Below are 19,723 nucleotides of genomic sequence, written 5' to 3'. Positions count from 1 at the left end.
TTCATTAGGTACACTTAATAAAAAAAACATTGTAATATACCAGTCCTGCACTAGATTCTCCTTCGTGTCTGTTCTAATGTTGAAATGGGGTCGCCAAAATAATGGGAACGTGTGACATTGCATCACAATACAAACCACAGCCTCCAAAATGAAAACACAGAATGAAAATAAACTTCATAAAGACAATATTTAGTACAAGATTTAGTGCAGGATTGTTTATAATAATTATCTGGCAAGTGAGTGCACGTACTTCTTCAGTTAAGCTGATTTAGATTTTCTGGTTTTCATATTTAGTTTAAGAGAATGATCTTAATCAGAAGTTGTATTTCATTCCATGTTGTGGCTGTGCTGTGGGAGACTTCACATTCCTTTTTTTTTTTTTTTTTTTTTTTTACTCCTGACTGATCTGTCACATCTTGTCAGTCAGTTCCTCCCTCCCCCCTCTTTTAGCTCCTGTACTCGTCTCCACAGTCTCCGATGAGAGTCATGAGGTCCCTGGAGCGACGTGTCACAGCTTCTATGGCGGCGAGATCTTCAGCCGTCAGCTTCAGGTCTGGACTGCAGCTGTGCAGGCTGTCACCGATGTGCTGCCCCGCCCCTGCGACGCCCAGCCGGCAACCAACAATGACCCCGCCCACCGCGGGGCGGTCCAGCACGTAGCGCGTTGCCACGCAGGCCAATGAGCAGGCATGTCTCTCGGCAACGGTCTCCAAGGTGACGAGGAGCTCCTGGAAAAGACTCCAGCCACCCCAAGCGTCGATCATCTTCTTGTACTTGGAGAGGGACGCGGTGTCGAGCTCCGCCCTGGAGGTAGGCTCCGCCCTGCCCAGATAGCGTTCGGAGAGCAGGCCGCCAGCTGGGATGGCGTGGGGAAGGAGTTAAAAAGTGTCAGGGAGTAGGGAGACGCAACAAGAGGGGAGGGGGAGAAGTGACAGAGAATAATAAAGGCAGAGGGAGGGAAAGGTTAACATAAAGGGGCAGAGGATGTGTCGTCATGCCCGCTGACTCCATCTTAGATACCCTCCATTTTACACCCCATAATGTAAAATGTGCATCATTGTAGCAGTTCACCTGGAGTCATAGTCAAGTGTTTAAGTGATGTAAGGTGACTCACCCAGCGTGCCGTAAGTGAGGAGCTGAATGTTATTGGCCAAACAGAACTGCTCCATCTTCGCTGCAGGTCGCTGGTCAACCACAGAGTATTGAACCTGCACAGCCACACACATTAATGCTTTCCTGACAGAGGTACTGAAGGGGAAGCAGCAGAGAGATGCACGGCAGGGTGGGGGAAGCGTTACCTGGTTGCTGGAGATGCGGATGCCTCGGCTGGTGATCTCCTCCATCGTCTGAGTGTCAAAGTTAGTGAGGGAGAGCTCGCCTGAGGAAGAAACAAAGAGGACACAGGTGGGACCTCGACGTCTTCTTGAGATAAAAATAAAGATCAGCACAAGATGCACGCAGAACGTCCTTCTGAGAATATGTGAAACTGATGTGGAAGGAAGGGATTATTTAGAGAAAGAGCAGGTGTAATGTAAACCGAACATTAGAAGGAGGATTTAGAGCAGGGCTTAATGTTTTGACTAAAACTGATCTGTCATCTCTGCCTCCTTCTCATCTCATCTCTCTTATATTTATCTGTCCATGTCCAGCAGTAGCCGTCGCGAACATACGTATGACTCCGTCCTGCTGCAGGTCAGACAGGTGTCCCAGTGCTTCCAGGTATCTCTTGTCTCTGTAGTCCCACCAGTGAAACTGAACACAGTCCAGCTTGTCCACCTGCATTCGGGCCATAGAGCGCTGCAGAGCCTTCTCCACCACCTGCACACATTTCAGCAGTGAAACAAAACTCGACACAGTCCACATAATGAGGTTTATTCTGAAGATCTGAAGGATAAAAAATAAAATAAAAAGTCTCTGCGGACGTCAGCACAAACATGCACCGACCAACCAGTGCTCTGTTTTTATTGAAAATGTTAAGATCTGGTCTCTGATACTGAACAAAATATAAACAAGAAATTATTCACAGTGGAGAGTTTGGGTTGAAGAATGTACTTGTCTGTGCTCTGTAGTGGATTTACTCTGTTTTACTCTATGAGTCCATCTCGGTCTTCTATTGAACAAGTTAAATGTTGTCAATAAATCTGACAATAGAGTTTTCTCTTCTATTTTTGTATATATTTGTTTGGCATTAAACTTGTGCAGTGATTGTAGGAGTCAAATTGCAAATTTTTTGTTCCTTGTGGGTGTTGTGCACATTTGTGCCAGTAGGTGACGGTATCTTTAGTCCTCTGGTTCACTGTCTATATAATCAGATGGGTTAATCGGCGCACACTAGGAAGACATACGGTTTTTGCCCGTGCCAAGGAATGTAGCGTGTACTGTTGTCTAAAATAAATCAGCATAAGGAAATCAATTGGACAATTTTGCTGTTTTTTGTGTTGGTGCACTTACACCTGCACTCATACCAGTGTGCACAGATAGTGGCAAAGGAAGCCACTACAGTGATGATGTTTTGTGGTTACAGTAACACAAACATCGTATCAGACGGTTCAAACTGTTCAAATCTGCATTTTCATCTTAGCGTGAAACCACAACTAAAATCAAACACCTTGTGATTTTAAATGAAATTTCCTTCTGTTTAAACATATATGTAGATGCTGTGTTGATTTTTATAAAGACACACACTGCTCTCTAGTGGACGTAACCAGCCTCTGAGTCCTGACCGACTAACCTTGCGCTCCATCGGTCCCGGTCTCGGCACATATTTGGTCAGACTCTGCAGGGCTGGGGCGGCGTGGCCAGGAAACCTGGACTTCAGCTACAGACCAGAAAAATACTTGTGTCACATTTTTGCTGCTTGCATTGATCGAATAAAACCTGTTATTATTACGTGAGGTATAAAACACGCTAATGCAAATGATTTGAAAGGAGATGCAGGGGTTGAGATGTTAAATTAGTTTCCTGTGCTGTGGTATAAAGCCTAGAGGGCTTGTGAAGTGACATGATATGTGTGAGAGAAGGAAAAGCTCGCTGGGTGAGGGAAGAGCTCTCTGCCTCTCTGCGCATTATTCCAGGTGAGCGGACGACCACGGTCGATACCATTAGCCTGTCACAACACATCAGCCACAAAAACTAATCTGAGCCACGCTGGGACTTGTGAGAGTGTGGGAGCATTTCTTAATGTGTGCAGAGAGTCTGCAGCTCTGGGAAGAACTGAGAGGAAGAAGAATCAATACCCAGAAAGGACTGAGCTCCTAGAATAGTAATAAAAATAAAGTTCATGGAAATTCTATTGAAATTCTTATTTATTTAAACACTTAGATTATTTATTTGTGTTATTTTAGGGTGTGCATTTGAAAGCAAAATATCTTCCAATAAAATAAGGTCCTCACAACTCAACTGGTTTTTAATCAAGATGCCTGTCTTGTCTCTTCTCTGTTTCTGTTTTGTAACTCTGTCTCTTTAGTCTAAATGTCCCTCAAACAGGCTACTACTTAATAAACTACAGACGTCCTATGCACTGCACCTGTATTTAGTTTCACATGTAAGAAAGACATTATGTTTGTGTGTGTGTGTGTGTGTGTCTCTGTGTATACACCTGGCTGTTGAACTGTCCAAATATTTCCTCCGCAGGCCCATAAATGTCCGCCATGTCAAATGTCGTCAGACCAGCGTCCACATAGGCCTGCATGGCCTCCACTGGAAGGATAATGCACAGTTAGATTCTGCAGCAGGTAGTTTATAGGGAAGGTTAAAATGGGACAGAAGCTCAATGCTGGACATCAAACATGCATAAATCACCTCTTGTGTCTCATTTAATCTGGTACGGTACGGTACCAGTAATATAAATACTCGACGTACATTCAGTCTGCATTCCATCATACAGGGAGAGGAGTTTTATTGCTACCAATATACACTAGTGAATAAATTGTAATGTAACAGCTAAATTCTCCTTAATGACTGTTCTAATGTTCAGTTTGTGTTTAACGTCATAAGAAATGCGGTAATTCAACTGGACGATCATTGTGGTGCTGTGAAGCTGTATTGAATTAAACTCTACTGTGTCTGGGTAAGTAAGTGTATTTCCTCTCAGATTTGCTATTGATGTTTATTTCTAAAATATCAAACCAGTACCACATTTAACAGATCGTGACAAACACGTAACAATGACGTTAAAAACTAAATTTGAATGTGTTCATCCTTATTATTATAAATATATGAAATGTACAAACCGTTCATAATCTGTACATATAGTCTATGCAATATAAATTATGCACATACCTAATTCTGCATATATGTATATATATATATATATAGATAGATATAGATATATATAGATATATATATATATAATGCTAAATACCAGCACCTTCGTAAAGACAAGATTTACTGCAGGACTTTTACTTTGAAATACATTCATTAGTGTACCTAATGAACTGGCAAGTAAATGGCAAGCGTAAATGGGACGGACAAAATAACCCAAGTTCTTAACAGTGTAGCCAACCACTACTAAACATTAGAGCCTTCTTAGAAGAGCATTTTTTGTGTTCATTTTGGCAAACGGTATACAGTTAAATAATAATAATAATAACAATAATAATAATAATAATAATAAAATGTGTGTTTTTAGTTCCGGCTCCTTCTGCTCTCTCAGTAAATGTCAGAGTCAGTAATATTTCCATTCCGCCGGGTTTACTGTTCACCTGCCCGGGATTTATCCACCGCCCCGTGGGCTCCGGACACCTGCCACATCCCGTTCAGGACCCGGCACACCTCCAGACCTCCGGCCAGTCTCACTTTGGGCACCGAGGACATCCTGCAGCAAGAGCCGGACAAGAGGCTGCTGGAGGCGGACTGCGGTCTCACTTTATTATCTTTATAGCAGACAAGAAGAAAAAAGGCAAATTCATATTCATTTCTCCTCGTCGCATCTTTGTAAACAGTAACCAGTGAGGTTCATGCATTACAAATTTCCCCTGTTACACAAATGAATGTCAATAAAAAATATAGAATATTTACCTTCCCGGCAAACAAAGCTGCATTACAGTCAGCTGAGCAACATTTAACAACCAGCATTTAACAGTTACAAAAGAGTTTGTGCAACACGGTTACAAAACACGAAACTGTTTCCACCAATAGCGTCTAACCGGAAATACATTATGACCTTTTCAGGAGTCTGTCTGGTAACTGCTGCCCCCTGCTGGATACATCCAGAAGAACAAGATAGATAGATGGGTGTTCTAATATTAGGAATTTGTGTTTCAATCTGTTTCTATGTGATTTGATCATGATGAGCTTTGAATACATGGTCATAGTTTATGTAAGTAAACTAAAAGTGGTTGTGTTTTCCTTTCTATCTTTGCATTTTTGTAGCACAGGACACTGTAATCGGACAATCATACTACACCTTTGATGAATGCTTGTGTTTAATGCAATAATTGCAAAAAGGTACAAATCTTATAGAGATGCCTACATGATTGTCATGAACGTAGACTTATGTGCATACCCATACTCAGTTGCGTTAGTTGCGTCCTTGAGCAAAACATGAATATTACAATCATTACCAGACTTACTTCTGAATTTGCGATGAGTATGTAAGTATATAATATAGTGTCCTATATTGGACATATAGTGTCTTATATAAAAGAAAACAAAATAACAAGTCAAATAAAGAGGCTCAGTGATGTTTTGTAGTAAAAAATCATCTTTACTTTACAGTTACATTCCTCTATTAGAAATTACAGACAACATGAAGAGTGCAGTCCCATTATAAACTTCACTCTGCTGTTGTGGCAGCTGTCGCATTCTTCTTCTTCTTCCTCCTCTTTCTCTTCTTCTTCTTCGCCTTGCTGGGCGTAGCGTCAGTCTGTCCCTCTGCTGGCGTCGGTCCGTCTTCCGTCTCTGAACCTTCAGACTCTTCTTCTGAAGCTGCAGGTCTCTTCTCGGAGGCAGGGGGACTGTGAGGTTTGTCCTCCGCCTCGCTGTAACAGAGAACCAGTGTTAGGACGGACGCCATGAATTTATCAGTTACATGGAAAGTTTGTGAAGTCATCTAGGTTATGGTGCATTGAAAAACCAAACTAAAATAAATTCCAACTGGATAACACTGATCAATAAAGCCCCAGTCAACACAAAGAGTAAAAATACTAAGATAAATGCTAAATTAAAACAATAAAAAGAGCACCAGTCAAAGTGAAATAAATACCAAATGTGGGAGCTTAAATTGCATAAATTGAAGGTTACTGCAACAAACAACAAGATAAATATCTTGTGAGTGTGAACAATCTGATTCTGAGATTCAAATGCATGTAAACGACATTTAAAAAATGAAGGATCCTATATTAAAGATTATTTTAAATAGGACTTGCCTTATCTGAACGGCTGCTTCCTGCTTCGCCCTCTCAGCCTCGCTGAGTTTCTCCAGCAGAGCTACAAAGAAGCCATGTGTGCGGGTCTTTGTTGGGCTGGCGCGCAGACACTGTGAGAGCGGCTCCAGGCCTCGCTCGGGCCACTGAGGCAGCAGAGGAACCAGCCTGGAGGAGGGAAAGCTTTCAATTAGGGATCCATCTAAAAATAATATTAAGACAGGATATATGTGAAGGAGAATATCCAACAACACTGCTTGGTATTTGGATGGTTCTACCTGAAGCCGGGGTTCTGCTGCAGACAGGCAGCTACGACCTCTTCGTTCTCCTGGCTGTGGATGGAGCAGGTGGAGTAGACCAGGCGCTTCAGGCGGGGGAACCTGAGGCCGTGGTTCAGGCACCGCAGCTGGAAGGAGGCCAGCGAGGCCAGACGAGCCCGCTCCTTCTCCGGGTCAGCAGAGGCGTCGTCCCGGAGGCAAACCATACCTGGAGCCCACAGACAAATTAGAGATGAAAAGACAGTGGAATCAACAGTGCTATTTGATATACGATTGATATACGAGAATACGTTGGTTTTCACTGGTAACTGTACCTGATCCGCTGCAGGACGGATCCAGCAGGATGTACTCAACATCTTTATACTGCTGGCTGTCAGGGTCCACCGTCAGGAAGTCCTGATTGGCCAGCTGCTGACAGGTGACCCCAGCTCGGAGCAAGAGCGTCGACATGGTAGTCAGCCTCTTGGCATCCAAATCAAATGCAAACAACTTTCCCTTGTTATTCATGCATGCTGCCAAGTGGCTGGTCTTGTTGCCAGGGGCGGCGCAGGCATCGATGACACGGCTACCGGGTGGAGGGTTGAGGAGGTGGGCGGGGAGGCAGCTGGCTTTGTCCTGCAGGATGATGTGGCCGGCCTTGTACAGGAAGTGATCATGGAAGTCGGTTTTAGGAGAGAAAACCAGCACCTCTGGTAGATGCAGGTCCCTCACAAAGGCTTTCCCCTTCAGGGTTAAGTCATCCAGTCTGACTGCATGTCCCAGGTAGGCGAATCCATCCCTCTTTAGGTAGTCCACAGCATCCTCCACGGTGGTCTTCAGGGTGTTGACACGCGCATACCTGGGCAGGTGGTCCCCGGCAGCCTGCTGCATGCTGGATGGGAGTAGGTCTTGGTTTTTGCTGACCTTCTGCTTCACTTTCATGCGAGCCAGCTCCGCCTGCAGCCTGGAGCGATGCTTCATCATTAAGGCCTTCCAGGAGCCGCCGCACTTCAGCCCCCGACCCATCAGCAGGTCGTACACCAGCACCTTGGCTAGGGGCATGCCCAGCTTGGTGTGCTTGAGCAGCTTGGTGGACTCGATGATCTCCTCCAGGATGGACGAAAATTTCTGGGTTTCACAAACCAGAGCGAAAAGCTGCTTGATGTTCCCGAACTTACTGTCATAAACCAGAGTTTTCAAAGCCGCCTGTTTACTCTCGGCTTTCTGAAGGATCTCGGCAGCTTTCATGTACAGAGCCATGATGGAAACTTAGCCGCTAGCCCGGGTCCTACCTCGTTACTATTTCCAGTTAGCTATTGAGGTTTTACTTAGAAAACCAGGCTGACATGTTCTTCTTTGTTTGGCGGAAAATAATAATGATAAAAAAGAATCGAAACGCAAGTTTAGGTTCCTCATTCACGGTTTAAAACAGCAACTTCTTGACTATTTTCACACCAAACACACGTGAACGGACGGGTCGTGACTCCGGAAGTACAACGTGTGGGACGCACTGTTTACGTCTGACGTAAAGTTCGGTATCTATGCGGTCCAGCCAATCACTGACTAGAAGCTTCTCATCTATATCGGGTTAAATATTATAAACCTGATCAAATTAAGTTTTTTATTGACACAAATATTTATTTATTTATTTATTTAAATCAGTAGTGGTTGAAACTAATCCTAACAAACAGGCTGATTTGCAGAGGTTGCAAATAGCAAATACAAGGCTTGTTGTCTTAGACCTAGACGGACTTTAATGATCCACAAGAGAAATTAATTGGTGATAGTAATTTAGTTGTTACAAAAAAAATGAACTTCTACAGAGCTGGCTAGAATACGGTATGAAATAAGTTCTGTAGCATTCACTCTTCGTTATATATTTTTTTATTTATTTATCATGACCTGGATGAGTGAGAACCTTTACAGACTTAATGTCAGTACATTCTCTGGGTATTTACAAGAGGACACACTGGTGTTTATTTGCACAACATGAACAGTCAACACTGCAATAATAATAAAGATTAAAAAAAAAAAGTTACCCGTCATTCAATGTGAATTTCAGCCTGTTTGAAAAGCAACAGTAACAGACTAACAATGTCAACCTAAAATGCAGACAGATGTTCTGATCAATTCCTTTGACAAAATCCACAATTGCAGCAAATTTAAAGTGTCACTGACAAAAAGATATGAATATAAACATATTTTAAAAGACAAAAAAAAACGTGAAAAACGTGATGAAATGACACTCATTCAATTTACAAACATAATAATTTACAGTTAACCTACAGCAAAAAATAAAATGCTTCGATACAGTGAATGCCTGAATTAACCAAAACTTTTTGCTTTTGATATCAAAGGAAATATTATTGTTATCAACTTTCCTTTTGTTTCAATGGCTTTTAAAGGAATGCATTTCAATTCGTAGTCCAGCTGTTTTGTCAGTGGAATAAAGTAAAGTCAGGCACAATGAGCGCAGTCATCTGAATTGATCTTAATGTAAGAGGTATTTTGATTGTCCTCAGTCTGGGGAAGTTTGGGTGTTTTTTTTGAGAGAGGACAGAATATACACACCCAGCTGTCACTTTATTAGTGTTTAGAAACCCCGTTGGCCTTTTTAACAGTCTTCGTCTTTAGAGAGTCTTTGTATAGAAGCAGTCTCTCTGTGGTGTGTGGTTGCAGGCGGTTCCTCTTGGCTCTTACGATACACATTGCCATCGGACAGAGCCGGTCGAACCCCCCAGAAGTGGACGGTATCGCCAGCAGCTTCTTGGCGATGCCTTGGAGCCTGGGGTATCGGGAGGCCGACTTCCAGAAGAGAATAATGGAGTTGCTTTCCCACAGCGGTTCAGCGAGGTAGGCATCGAGCTCCGATGTCTTCATTGTCTTTGCAGGTGGCTGAAGGAACTGGAAGATGGATTTACGCTTGAGTTCATTTCCACCGTTTCCACCATTGCAGTTGTTGTCGTCTGCGATGGCGTCCGATGCTTCCACTGCAGGCGTGGCTTCGCTCTCTTCTTCCACATCCTGCTCTGTTTTCAGCTCACTGTGTACCTGGTCTTTATCCGCCTCCACTGCAGGAACAGCTGAGGCCTCTTGGTTTTCTAATGCAGACTCCACGATGCTGCGAGCCTGAGACTTTGACAGAGCTGTTAGGAAACCTGTCTGTTCCTCCAGTTTGGCATCAGAAAACAGCTGGAAAAAGGATGAAATGTGAGTCAAAGGGTTGAATGTAGGAATGTATATGCATTCTGTTATTATAATTGGTTACTCCCTACAGAAATGTTAAAAAATGAAATAGGTATAAGATGCTTTATTGCATCAGACCTTTAACACGTCTGTACTAATTAAATACCTGCAGTTTGATCCTGGGGTCAAGCACCGCAGCCAGTACCATGTCGTCCTGGTGGATCAGGGACTGGAAGTGAGTGTGGAGGCCGGTGCGCAGGGCTTTAGAAAAGTGGGTGTAGTTGGTGACACATTTCTCTAAGGTCTTATCGAGGCCAATGAGGGAAGGTATGACGAAGGAGATGTTCACACCATTTCCTTGCAGGACCTAAGTTAGAAGAGGTTGTGACAACGCAAATGAATCTTGTGTTTGGAAAATCCAGTTTAAATGTACCTGGCAGAGATTTAGAGTTTGTATTACTTATCAATGTCTCAGCAGCTGAGACAGCTCCTTGTTTACTTCATAACTCAGTTCAACATCAACTCAGATTGACTGTAAATGCAAATGATTGGTTTGTTGAACTAAGGCTCAGTGTACAACTGACAATTTATGACGTTAGTCTTGCACACTGGATTGAGTCCATAAACATAAAATATGATAATTACAAATAAAATGACACAGCGCTGATTGTTTAATTATGTGTGCATCCACCATACATGAAGTTGACATTAACCTGCTCCGTTACCTGCAAAGCTTCCTCAAAGGGCTCAAGCAGACCCAGGATGTCAATCACCTGCTCCCTTTTGGCCCTGACCAGCGGCGGCGCGCTGGCTGTGTCGCTAGCCTCCATGCGAGCCTGGGTCAGGAGCGCAATGATGGCGTTCCAGGCCGACTCCTGCACCATACGCCGTAACGACTGCATCATGGAGTTCCACCGACAGTTGCTGGAGGAAGGCCACAGGGACACGTTGCACTCCTTCAGTAAAACCTGAACAAAAAAAAAAAATGATTACATTACAACACTTGAAAAGTAGTATCATCAATTTGAATCTGCATCCGCCATGTTACACTGAATTATCCAGAATGATGTGTCATTTAACCAACAGAAAAAAAAAAAATCACAATTGATTAGCCGAGACACAATTAGTTCATGGTTCAACATTTTCAGAGTTTAATTTGTAATTCAAATTAATCAGCTGATAATACAGAATCAGAGGATATAGATGTCATATTTTGTTATTACTGAAGTGATAATTAAATCAAAACTGTGTGTCTCCACACAAGAAAAATATACTTTATTTAAAACAAGAATTCCCAGAACTACAGTCTCATTTTTTGGATAAAAATTCTCAATTTTGTCACAAGAAAATATCCATTTAAGGTAACATTTAACCTGTTAAAATAGTTCTCCTACCTCGCTCCAGTAGGCGCTGCTCTTGAAGAAAGCCAAGACGTTGTGCACCTGTGACAGCAGGTTCTCCACTACTCTTGAATTCTTCAGAGCATCCTTGATCACCATCTGCAGCGTTTTGGCGACACACGTGTTCCTGGTTCCGATCTGCAGCTCTGAAAAGGGCGACTCCGTTTCAGACATCTGGTCCGACAGAAAAGACACCATTTCGTCTGCATCTGGTTCTCCCCTGTTGGATGAGCACATGATCTTGTAGTCGCAGAACAAGTTGTTCCCGGTCAACACTTCCTTGGCCTGGTTGGCGAGGACATAGCCGATGCTTTGGGGAAAGATGCCGTAGCTCAGGAGCACACCTTCGAGCTCACTGGCCACGACAGTGCTGAGGTTTTTGTGGCTCAGGTGACGAAAGGCCACGATAGGATGGCGGATTTGCCAGGAATCACTGACAAAGTGGAGCTGCACGACCAGGATGGGATCTTCCACCGGTTGGGACGGATTCCCAGTCCAGAGGTCGATGGTGACATGAATGGGATGTTCACCATCTTTGGATTTGGCGAGGCAGGCCTTCAGATCACGGATGAGCTGAGGCTTGATGGTTCTTTCCACATGGTCATAAAGCTGCAGGCCTACGGTACGCTGGGACAGCTTACTGTACTCAGGGCATATGGTACTCATGAATGACCGGAAGCCTGAACCCTCAACCAAACTGTAAGAAACAATAAGAAAAATATTATTTTACATTTAACGATACACAGGTTCAGATGAGGGACAGTTGAACTAAGGAACTAAAAAAAAAAAATGTGTAAGTAAGGTGTAAGTTACCTGAGTGGCAACATGTCCTCAGCAATCATCCTCAGTGCTGCATCAGTAAACTTTTTCTGGTCCACCTGCGTGGATGATGATGCAACACCAGAGCTGGAACTGGGACTCGAATTTGAACTTGCAGGCAAAGAGGGACTCGGAGAGGAGAACCTCTGCTTGGTTTTCTGCTGCTCCTTCTGCTGCTGCTCCTTCTGCTGCTGCTGCTCCTTCTGCTGCTCCGTTGTCTTCTCTGGCTTGGCCTTCAGCAAAGCAAAAAAGCGAAATCAAGCTTTCTGTCTGGCCTCAGGAAAAACTCCTCCACACATGTTCAGGTATTTTTTTTTAATGCAACAGCCAGTTTAAATCAAAATCATCTAGAGCATGCTTACCACATAAGGAGTTACTGGTTCAGCATCTAACACAACGTCACATCTGAAGTCCACCTGTAGCACAACATATTATGTAAATACACAATAGGCTCTGTGGTGCAAGCAAACATTTTCATAGCTACATCCCCACCCTCATTTCCATTAATTTACAATATGTTAAAGGGAACCCCAACTATAATTACTTGTAGGCTTCATAAGATTAATGATGGTGTTAATCGTATACATCTAAGTCAGAAAATATCCTTGATGTCTTTGTTTGTATATCATTTGAAAACATTTCACTGGTAGGTCGCCATTGTTGTTTACGTTGCAATGCAGTCTGGGTAGTGATGTCAAATGGTCCCTGTACCTAGACTCTACAGCCAGAAAAAGGGGCATCTATTCAGCCTTTATGACACGATCGGAACCTGATCCGCTGCACCTCTAGTACTCTAATATTAATATTTTAGAGATTAGCCTCCACCACTGTTGTGTGCTTTATGGGTTTGATTATTTTTGCAAATATCCCATGGTTCATAGCACACAACAACTTTGATGCAGAGTAAAATGAAATTCATAGAAATTAAACGTGTCTTGTATTTAGTGTATCGTGTATTAAACCGACTGATTACTGGGCATTTGTATCCTTGTCTATGATTTCTATGCCCAGGATAAAAAAAAAAAAAGTGGGTTGTCAGCTTCTTCCGTTAACGTTACCAGTTTTGTGCCCGACTGTTCACCTTTAGCTTCAACTGCTGGAGCGTCCAACATGAGACCGTCCACTGTCTCCTGTCTGAGGCGTTTTTCAGAGCGCACTACACTCGCTTCCCGAGTTGGCTAAAAGCATTTGCTTTTAGTCTCCGTTAATAACCACTTGCTCCTGACAGCGCTTTTAGCAGCTGTGGTCGGCTAAAGGCCTCAAACGCATCCGGCGACAAGTGTACACACTCGTGGGTCTTTAGGAAGTTGTGTACGTCCACAAGCATCTTCCCACTCCCTTCTCCTCATGTTGTCAGTAGGAAATTGGTGGATACTTACGTCCTTATCCTTGTTGGCGTTGGACTTGAAATTGCATCCAAAAGCAGCACAATGTGGCACCGTGGTACCATCTTCTTATCAACAGCAGGTTAACTGGCGTAGTTAAGTGTAGTTAACGGCAACTAAACTTCTCCCTCATGTAACCATTTTACGTCATCACTCCCAGAGTGCATTGCGCACCTAAAACAATGGAGCCGGCTCCACAGGTAAAAATATGTAGTAAACACTGAGGATTTTTAAAGCAATGACAATATTTTGTGTGTTTGAAACAACATATTTAAGTATAAGAGAACAATTCTGGCTTATTAAGGCCTACAAGTCATTATAGTCAAGGTACAAACTACCTCACTGTCTACATTTTATAATCTTAGCAATTATATTATTTTAATTGCCATTTTCAGCAATTTTAATTCCCACTCCATGCTGTTTTTTAGTCTAATTGTTTTTTAATATTTATTCTTGTCTAATTCTGCACTGTTGTGACAAGAAAATTTCCATATGTGGGATAAATGTTCCCCAGTATACGCTAAAGTCAATGAATACCTCTGAATTCAACAAACTTTGGGAGAATTTCTTAAAAAAAATATTGCTTAACTTTGCATTGGGGGCCTGTAATCTTTTTTTTCTCCATTCTTTTACTTTTACGTACATTGCTATGTTTGTAGCGGTTTGGTTTTGGAAAAAGAAAAATCAATAAACAAATGTTAAAAAAATACATACCTCTCCTTCCACAAACTGCTGAATATCAAGAGAAATGCTGTCAGCCCCGTTTTTGTACAAGCCCAACTCCACTTTACGTTTGATGGTGGAGTTCCAGTGATTCTTCACAGAATTGTCTGTTCTGCAGAAGGAATCAAAGATTAACATTCAGTCTACCTTCTCAAAAAACATATTTTATCACAACAAAAAAGGAAACGTTTAACTGATCATCCACTAACTGACCTACCTTCCAGGGAGTAGTCTGGAAATCTCAGCCCACCGGTTTCCCAGAATGGAGTGGGCTTTGTAGATGATGAGGTCTTCTTCGTCAGTCCAGATGCTCTTCTTGATCATTGGGTCGAGGTGGTTGTGCCAGCGCTCACGACACTGTTTCCCCACCCGCCCCTTCAGGTGCTTGGCAATCAAAGTCCAGTGTTTGGTGCCGTATTTGCCCACCATCTCTACTATCTATACAGCACAGATACAATATGTAAAAGCAGAAATGAAACACGTAGAGGGAAGCTGCTGTGCAATATCTATGTCAGATGCTCCGTGTTTTAAATTTTCCTACCTTTTCATCTTCCTCTTTGGACCAGCAGCCCTTGACTACATCAGGATCCAGATCATTTTTCCAGTGCTGCATGCACTGTATTTCTGTCCGTCCCTGTCCAAGAAAGAGGAATCATCTCTATAGCGTGTTCAATTATACAATATGAAAATGACTCAAGGTGACAAAATGAAGTAGGATTCATACATTAGTTGCAATCCTTAAATGATTTCTTTTTTTATCATTAATAATTCATCCGTTGTCCATCTTGGCTGATTTCAGTTCTACTGGTACTTACTGGTAAAAAACTGGCAATGGTTTTCCAATCTTTTTTTCCAAAGTTGCTGACCAGGATTTTGAGATTTTCTTCCTGCACACCAGGAAAAAAAAAATGAAAAAGTTCAATGTCATGTAAACTTACATGTCACATGGTCAACATATCCTAACTCCTACCATAACTTAAACAAATGAAATTACTTCCACAGTTCAATAGAGCATCTTTGGGATGTGGTTGAACAGGAGATTCTCATCATGGATGTGCAGCCTGAAAAATCTACAACTGTGTGATACTATCAAGTCATAATGGAGCAAACTCTCTTAGGAGTGTTTCCAGCACCTTGTTGAATCTATGAAGCCATGAATTAAGGCAGCTCTGGAGGCAAAAGGGAATAAACACAGTACTAGCACTGGCCAGTGGGTGATGTAAGGTAGTTCAAATAATGTCATCAGATTAGGGTTCAGGGTGGTGTAACATCTACAGCTGCTAGAAATCTTTCTCTCACCTCTTCTTGTGTCCATTTGACTTTACCCCTAGTTCCATCCTTCTTTTCTGTTGCGTCTGAATCAGTATCAATGCAGAGATTACCATCAGTCTCTCCCTCCATGCTGCAAACACACAAATAACAAATGATTGAAATAAAGTTGCATGGTTTTATTTCAACATATAAAACAACGGGAACAAAAGACATCTCGACACACACGAGGCACATTGTGGGATATGAACGTATGATGATATAGTTGGAATAGACGTAAGAATGGGGAAGACCATGATTTTAATTCATGCCAACACTTTCATCTAAAATTATTCACTTTTGCTGCTTTTGGTTTAGTAATATTTGACACTTTGTGTGTGTTTGGTCCACATGTTTAAATTTCTCTACACAACTAAAAACATATCTCTCTCTTAGAATACAGGTATTAAAATACCAAATTGTATGTATTGAAACTCAGTACAATATCAAGAAGTCATTCTATTTTCGAATGCAAACTTTAATATTTTGCCATATACCACAATTTTGCCAGCCCCATGTTCTGCACAATGTGTTACCTCTGCAACATTTAAACTCTGCTGGATCTCCTCCTCTCACTTAAAAGCACCCATACACACCAGCCTCTATTACAAACACTCATTAGTCACTTAATTAGGTACACCAGTGAAAACACATGCATTGGAAACCAATAGTCCTGCACTAAATCCTGCACTAAGGTTACGGTATTCAGCATTAGTTTCAAATACCTCAGAGAGCTGTTGATTCAGCTTTCAATTTTCAAAGCTGCGGTTTGTAGTACTATTGAACTGTGCTGTGCTTTATTTTTTTTATATTGGCAGCCCCATTAGGACTGTGGGCTAAGGCTAAACAACAGAAATACTATTTAATTCAATGCTGTTTACAAGCACCACAAAATCCCGATCATCCTGCTGAATTGTCAACATCAACCGATCTATAGAAAAGTCATGCAGGAGGATTTTTTTTTTATGCAGGAAAAGAAGTCCAAAAACCAAACAAAAAGGTGCAAAGTCTTAAATTAAATTAAATCTCCCAAACAGACACATGCAGCATGCTCATTATAAAAGACAGAAACAATATTAGTCTGAAATCCAGTGTTTCAATCTGTGATATTCTTCATTGTGTATTTAAATCCTCAGTCAGTGCTGCTGTGTGTGGTCACCTTCACTCCATGTTAACTGATTAGTACCAGAAACATTATCAGACCACTGTTAAATGCCAAAGTGAATTTTCACGGTTGGTTTTCTCCCTCTTGTTGTGGACCAACGTGCTCCACAATAACAGTGGACGCCTCTAAAAACAAAGGACGCGATTTGTAAACGTTTAAGACGTATTTAATACTGATCAGCTGTGTCTGCACTGAGTTCTCCAAGTTCGTAGTGCAGTGTATAATGACAATATTTCCATTCTTTTCTTAAACATAACTTCACTTATCCGACTTTTCTTCTCAAGTCACATATTTATGGGAGAGCTAAGCAGCTAGCATTAGCTTCTGCGACCCAAACAATGAATTCTACGCAAACATTAAACGTTAAGCGATACATCCAAGAAAATACGCACTGCACCCTCTCAGGATACAACTCCTGTGATTAATTCTGAAAACGTGAAAGACAAACTGCAGCACTTACGTTCAAAGTTGGCTGTAACTTTGAGCTAGCTAGCTCAGCTAACAGGTTTCACTGGGGAGTAGAGCGCCCCCAGAGGCGAAAGTGCGCAACTGCAACACGCCTTCCAGCCGCTACATTTTCACTCATTATTATTATTATGGGCGAAAATGAGGCGCGCGTGTGTGATGGACACACACACACGTTTAAAGCATAGGTGTCAAACACATGGCCTGCGTGTCAAAAGCGGCCAGTCAGAGGGTCTAATCTGGCCCTGCAGCAAATTTGCAAATTACATAGACAGAAACTTTATAATGAAAATAAAATGCTATTCCTAATTTGATCCAGGACAAAACAACAGACAGCAAAGTGCACCTATATTTCTTAGGAAATGTAGCCAAAACCCCCCCTGCACCAAGACACTCTGACAAATTCTGTTGTATATATCTGCTCTTGCCCTTTATTTTTCAAATGTGTATTTCCTAAAGTCTAATTTATGCTGTACAGTCTTATTGTTTTATTACACTTTTATTTTCACGCTTATTTAAGTTTTGTATTTTTGTTCAAGTGAGCAAAGTGACCAGAGTGAAATTCTTGTATGTGCACACATACTTGGCCGATAAAGCTGATTCTGATTATTATTATTATTATTATTATTATTATTATTATTATTATTATTATACGAAAACATTCTCCTACTTTACTTCTTCTCTGCACTAAAACAAATGGGAAAAGTCTGGAGTGGTCGTTACTTGTTGGGTTGTATGTGGCTCCAAACTAAAATGAGTTTCACACCCCTGGGTTAAATCCAATAAAAACTGCCCGACATGACAGTTTGGGTGTTTTGTTTTTTTGTTTATATTACATGTGCGAAATAAAGCATTTGTTCAGTCATTCAACAGCTGGGTCCATCTTTTCAAGCTTACTGCATGGCACCTCTGCATAAACAAAAACAATGCAACTTCTTGATTTACAAACATAAAAATGACGGAATTGTAATATTACATTTACATGTGAGGCACGGCGTTAACGCACTTTTTATTATTAGTAGTTTTATTTGTTATTATTCACGTCCACACACTGTTCCCACACTTACCCGCGCGACATCCTTGCTCTCTTCCTCACAGCTCGAGGTGCAGACACTGAGGAGAAGCTAAAGTAGTTTAACTGTGGCTAAAACAAGTCTTCTTTTCAGGAGTAAATGAGTACCACGGTAGCAGGGGGTGAGTTAAATGTGTGCACTTTACTGAAATACAGCAAAGGTTAAGGAAGTAAGGAACTCCCGATTAGAAATTTACCCGCGACAGAAAAAAATCAGGAGTCTCTGTTCAAGAGCGGCATGGCTGCAGAGAAGCAATCCCCGGAAGTGTTGTTGCAGCAGACCTATGCAGCAGACTAGCTGCACAAGCTACATGACCAGATTTCTGAGTTGAAATCTGGGGACATTTAAAGCACTGAGATGAAAAAAAAAAAAGAGTTAATTATCAAGATGAAATTAAGAAACAGGAAAAATGCGGGTTCACCTATTTTGACATATTTATTCATATTTAAAACATGTTTAAATTGCTGTGTCTGTAATGTCAATTGCAGCGCGGCCGGCTACCGTACAGATTGTAGTGTGCGCGCAACATGCTCACTGGCGCGCCCTATCCAGCTACCGTAATAACCATAATAGATGTAGCGTGCGCGCAACATTTTTTTTCTCATTCATAAACTGCTAAAATCGACATTTTTAGGACAGATAATCCAAAACGGGGACATAATTTAATATAACTGATAACCTGTCCCTATCAAACATTCGTGAATGTGGTATTGGCTTTGGCACAACACTAGCGAAGTACATATTTTAAATCAATTATCCTCTACACAAAATGAGTGGCCTGCTGGGCTACATGCTATTTAGGTCACAAAGGCAGCGTTATAGATTTTATGTTGAGATAAAAAATCATAGCCAGCTTGTGCCAATGTTTTATTATATTTTAATCAATGGTGGTAGCATGTTATTATCAGAATATAGGGTTTAAGCAAAACTTGGTTTCATTTTAAGATCTGTGTAAGCGCTACTTTGTGGCTCTTCTTTAAGTTAGACTTTGCTAGACTTTATTCATCCAGTACAGTGGTTGCACATAAAAACAAAAACAAAAAAAAACACTAAGGACCACACGTAACAAGAAAGATAAAATAAGATTAAAATAAAATAAAAGTAAAATCTAGTAAAATAAAATAGAATAAGCAAAAAAATTAGCACAATTAGCATAAAACAGTAACACACTTAATCAGTACAATACATATTATTAAGTACAGTACACAAAGCATAATTAAAAAAACTATAGTATGCGCTTGAATTATCAAAAAATAGATAGACCTTTCTGTAGTATGTGAGGTCTCCTCCTGCTTCAAATGATAAATAGTTAGACAGTAACAACAATCACAATTGTCAAAAGACACTTTGCAGAAGGCAGAGCCTGAAACCCCCAGAGCAACAACTGAGATGATTGTGGCAAAGAAGCATGTTTTGTGGGCTGCCTTTTTCTTTCTTTCGCTTTCTTCTGCTAGTTAGGGTGTTAGGATCCTGCAGTTTAACACATCTCACCTCTTAGGTCTTTCACACGCACCTCTTTTAATTATTCACCGTTATTGCTGCTTCGTTGGTACTTTTATTGTTTTAATCTGGGTAAG

At 41.5% G+C, this 19,723-nt stretch overlaps 3 protein-coding genes across 4 annotated transcripts; all 3 read right to left on the bottom strand.

Moving 5' to 3' along the window:
• Positions 1–369: 369 nt before the first annotated feature.
• On the bottom strand, positions 370–5,173 carry LOC125023834 (flagellar radial spoke protein 5-like). Its single transcript, XM_047611351.1, has 8 exons — positions 5,020–5,173; positions 4,704–4,874; positions 3,599–3,699; positions 2,732–2,818; positions 1,671–1,818; positions 1,299–1,378; positions 1,115–1,208; positions 370–856 (listed from the first exon to the last, which is right to left on the bottom strand). The coding sequence occupies exons 2-8, from the start codon at positions 4,813–4,815 to the stop codon at positions 447–449; spliced, it is 1,032 nt and encodes a 343-aa protein (XP_047467307.1). The 5' UTR covers positions 4,816–4,874; positions 5,020–5,173; the 3' UTR covers positions 370–446.
• A 513-nt stretch (positions 5,174–5,686) lies between these two features.
• nsun5 (NOP2/Sun RNA methyltransferase 5) lies at positions 5,687–8,136 on the bottom strand. The gene is made up of 4 exons (XM_047611341.1): positions 6,958–8,136; positions 6,644–6,851; positions 6,369–6,533; positions 5,687–5,981 (listed from the first exon to the last, which is right to left on the bottom strand). The coding sequence occupies exons 1-4, from the start codon at positions 7,880–7,882 to the stop codon at positions 5,777–5,779; spliced, it is 1,503 nt and encodes a 500-aa protein (XP_047467297.1). The 5' UTR covers positions 7,883–8,136; the 3' UTR covers positions 5,687–5,776.
• A 352-nt stretch (positions 8,137–8,488) lies between these two features.
• mybl2a (v-myb avian myeloblastosis viral oncogene homolog-like 2a) lies at positions 8,489–18,422 on the bottom strand. 2 transcript variants are annotated; one of them, XM_047573601.1, is made up of 12 exons: positions 18,141–18,422; positions 15,435–15,537; positions 14,951–15,022; positions 14,677–14,769; positions 14,353–14,573; positions 14,127–14,247; positions 12,390–12,443; positions 12,022–12,260; positions 11,203–11,905; positions 10,534–10,776; positions 9,975–10,175; positions 8,489–9,814 (listed from the first exon to the last, which is right to left on the bottom strand). In XM_047573601.1, exons 1-12 carry the CDS (start codon positions 18,149–18,151, stop codon positions 9,209–9,211), a joined length of 2,667 nt encoding a protein of 888 aa, XP_047429557.1. In that variant the 5' UTR covers positions 18,152–18,422; the 3' UTR covers positions 8,489–9,208. The 2 variants fall into 2 exon arrangements, with proteins under 2 accessions (XP_047429557.1, XP_047429565.1); XM_047573609.1 differs by lacking the exon at positions 18,141–18,422 and adding an exon at positions 17,069–17,128.
• Positions 18,423–19,723: the final 1,301 nt, after the last annotated feature.

The sequence above is a fragment of the Mugil cephalus genome, chromosome 1, assembly GCF_022458985.1.
Source record: "Mugil cephalus isolate CIBA_MC_2020 chromosome 1, CIBA_Mcephalus_1.1, whole genome shotgun sequence".
Lineage (NCBI taxonomy): Eukaryota > Metazoa > Chordata > Actinopteri > Mugiliformes > Mugilidae > Mugil > Mugil cephalus.
Note: the sequence above shows the minus strand (reverse complement) of the source record. Positions and strands in the feature narration are given on the sequence as shown.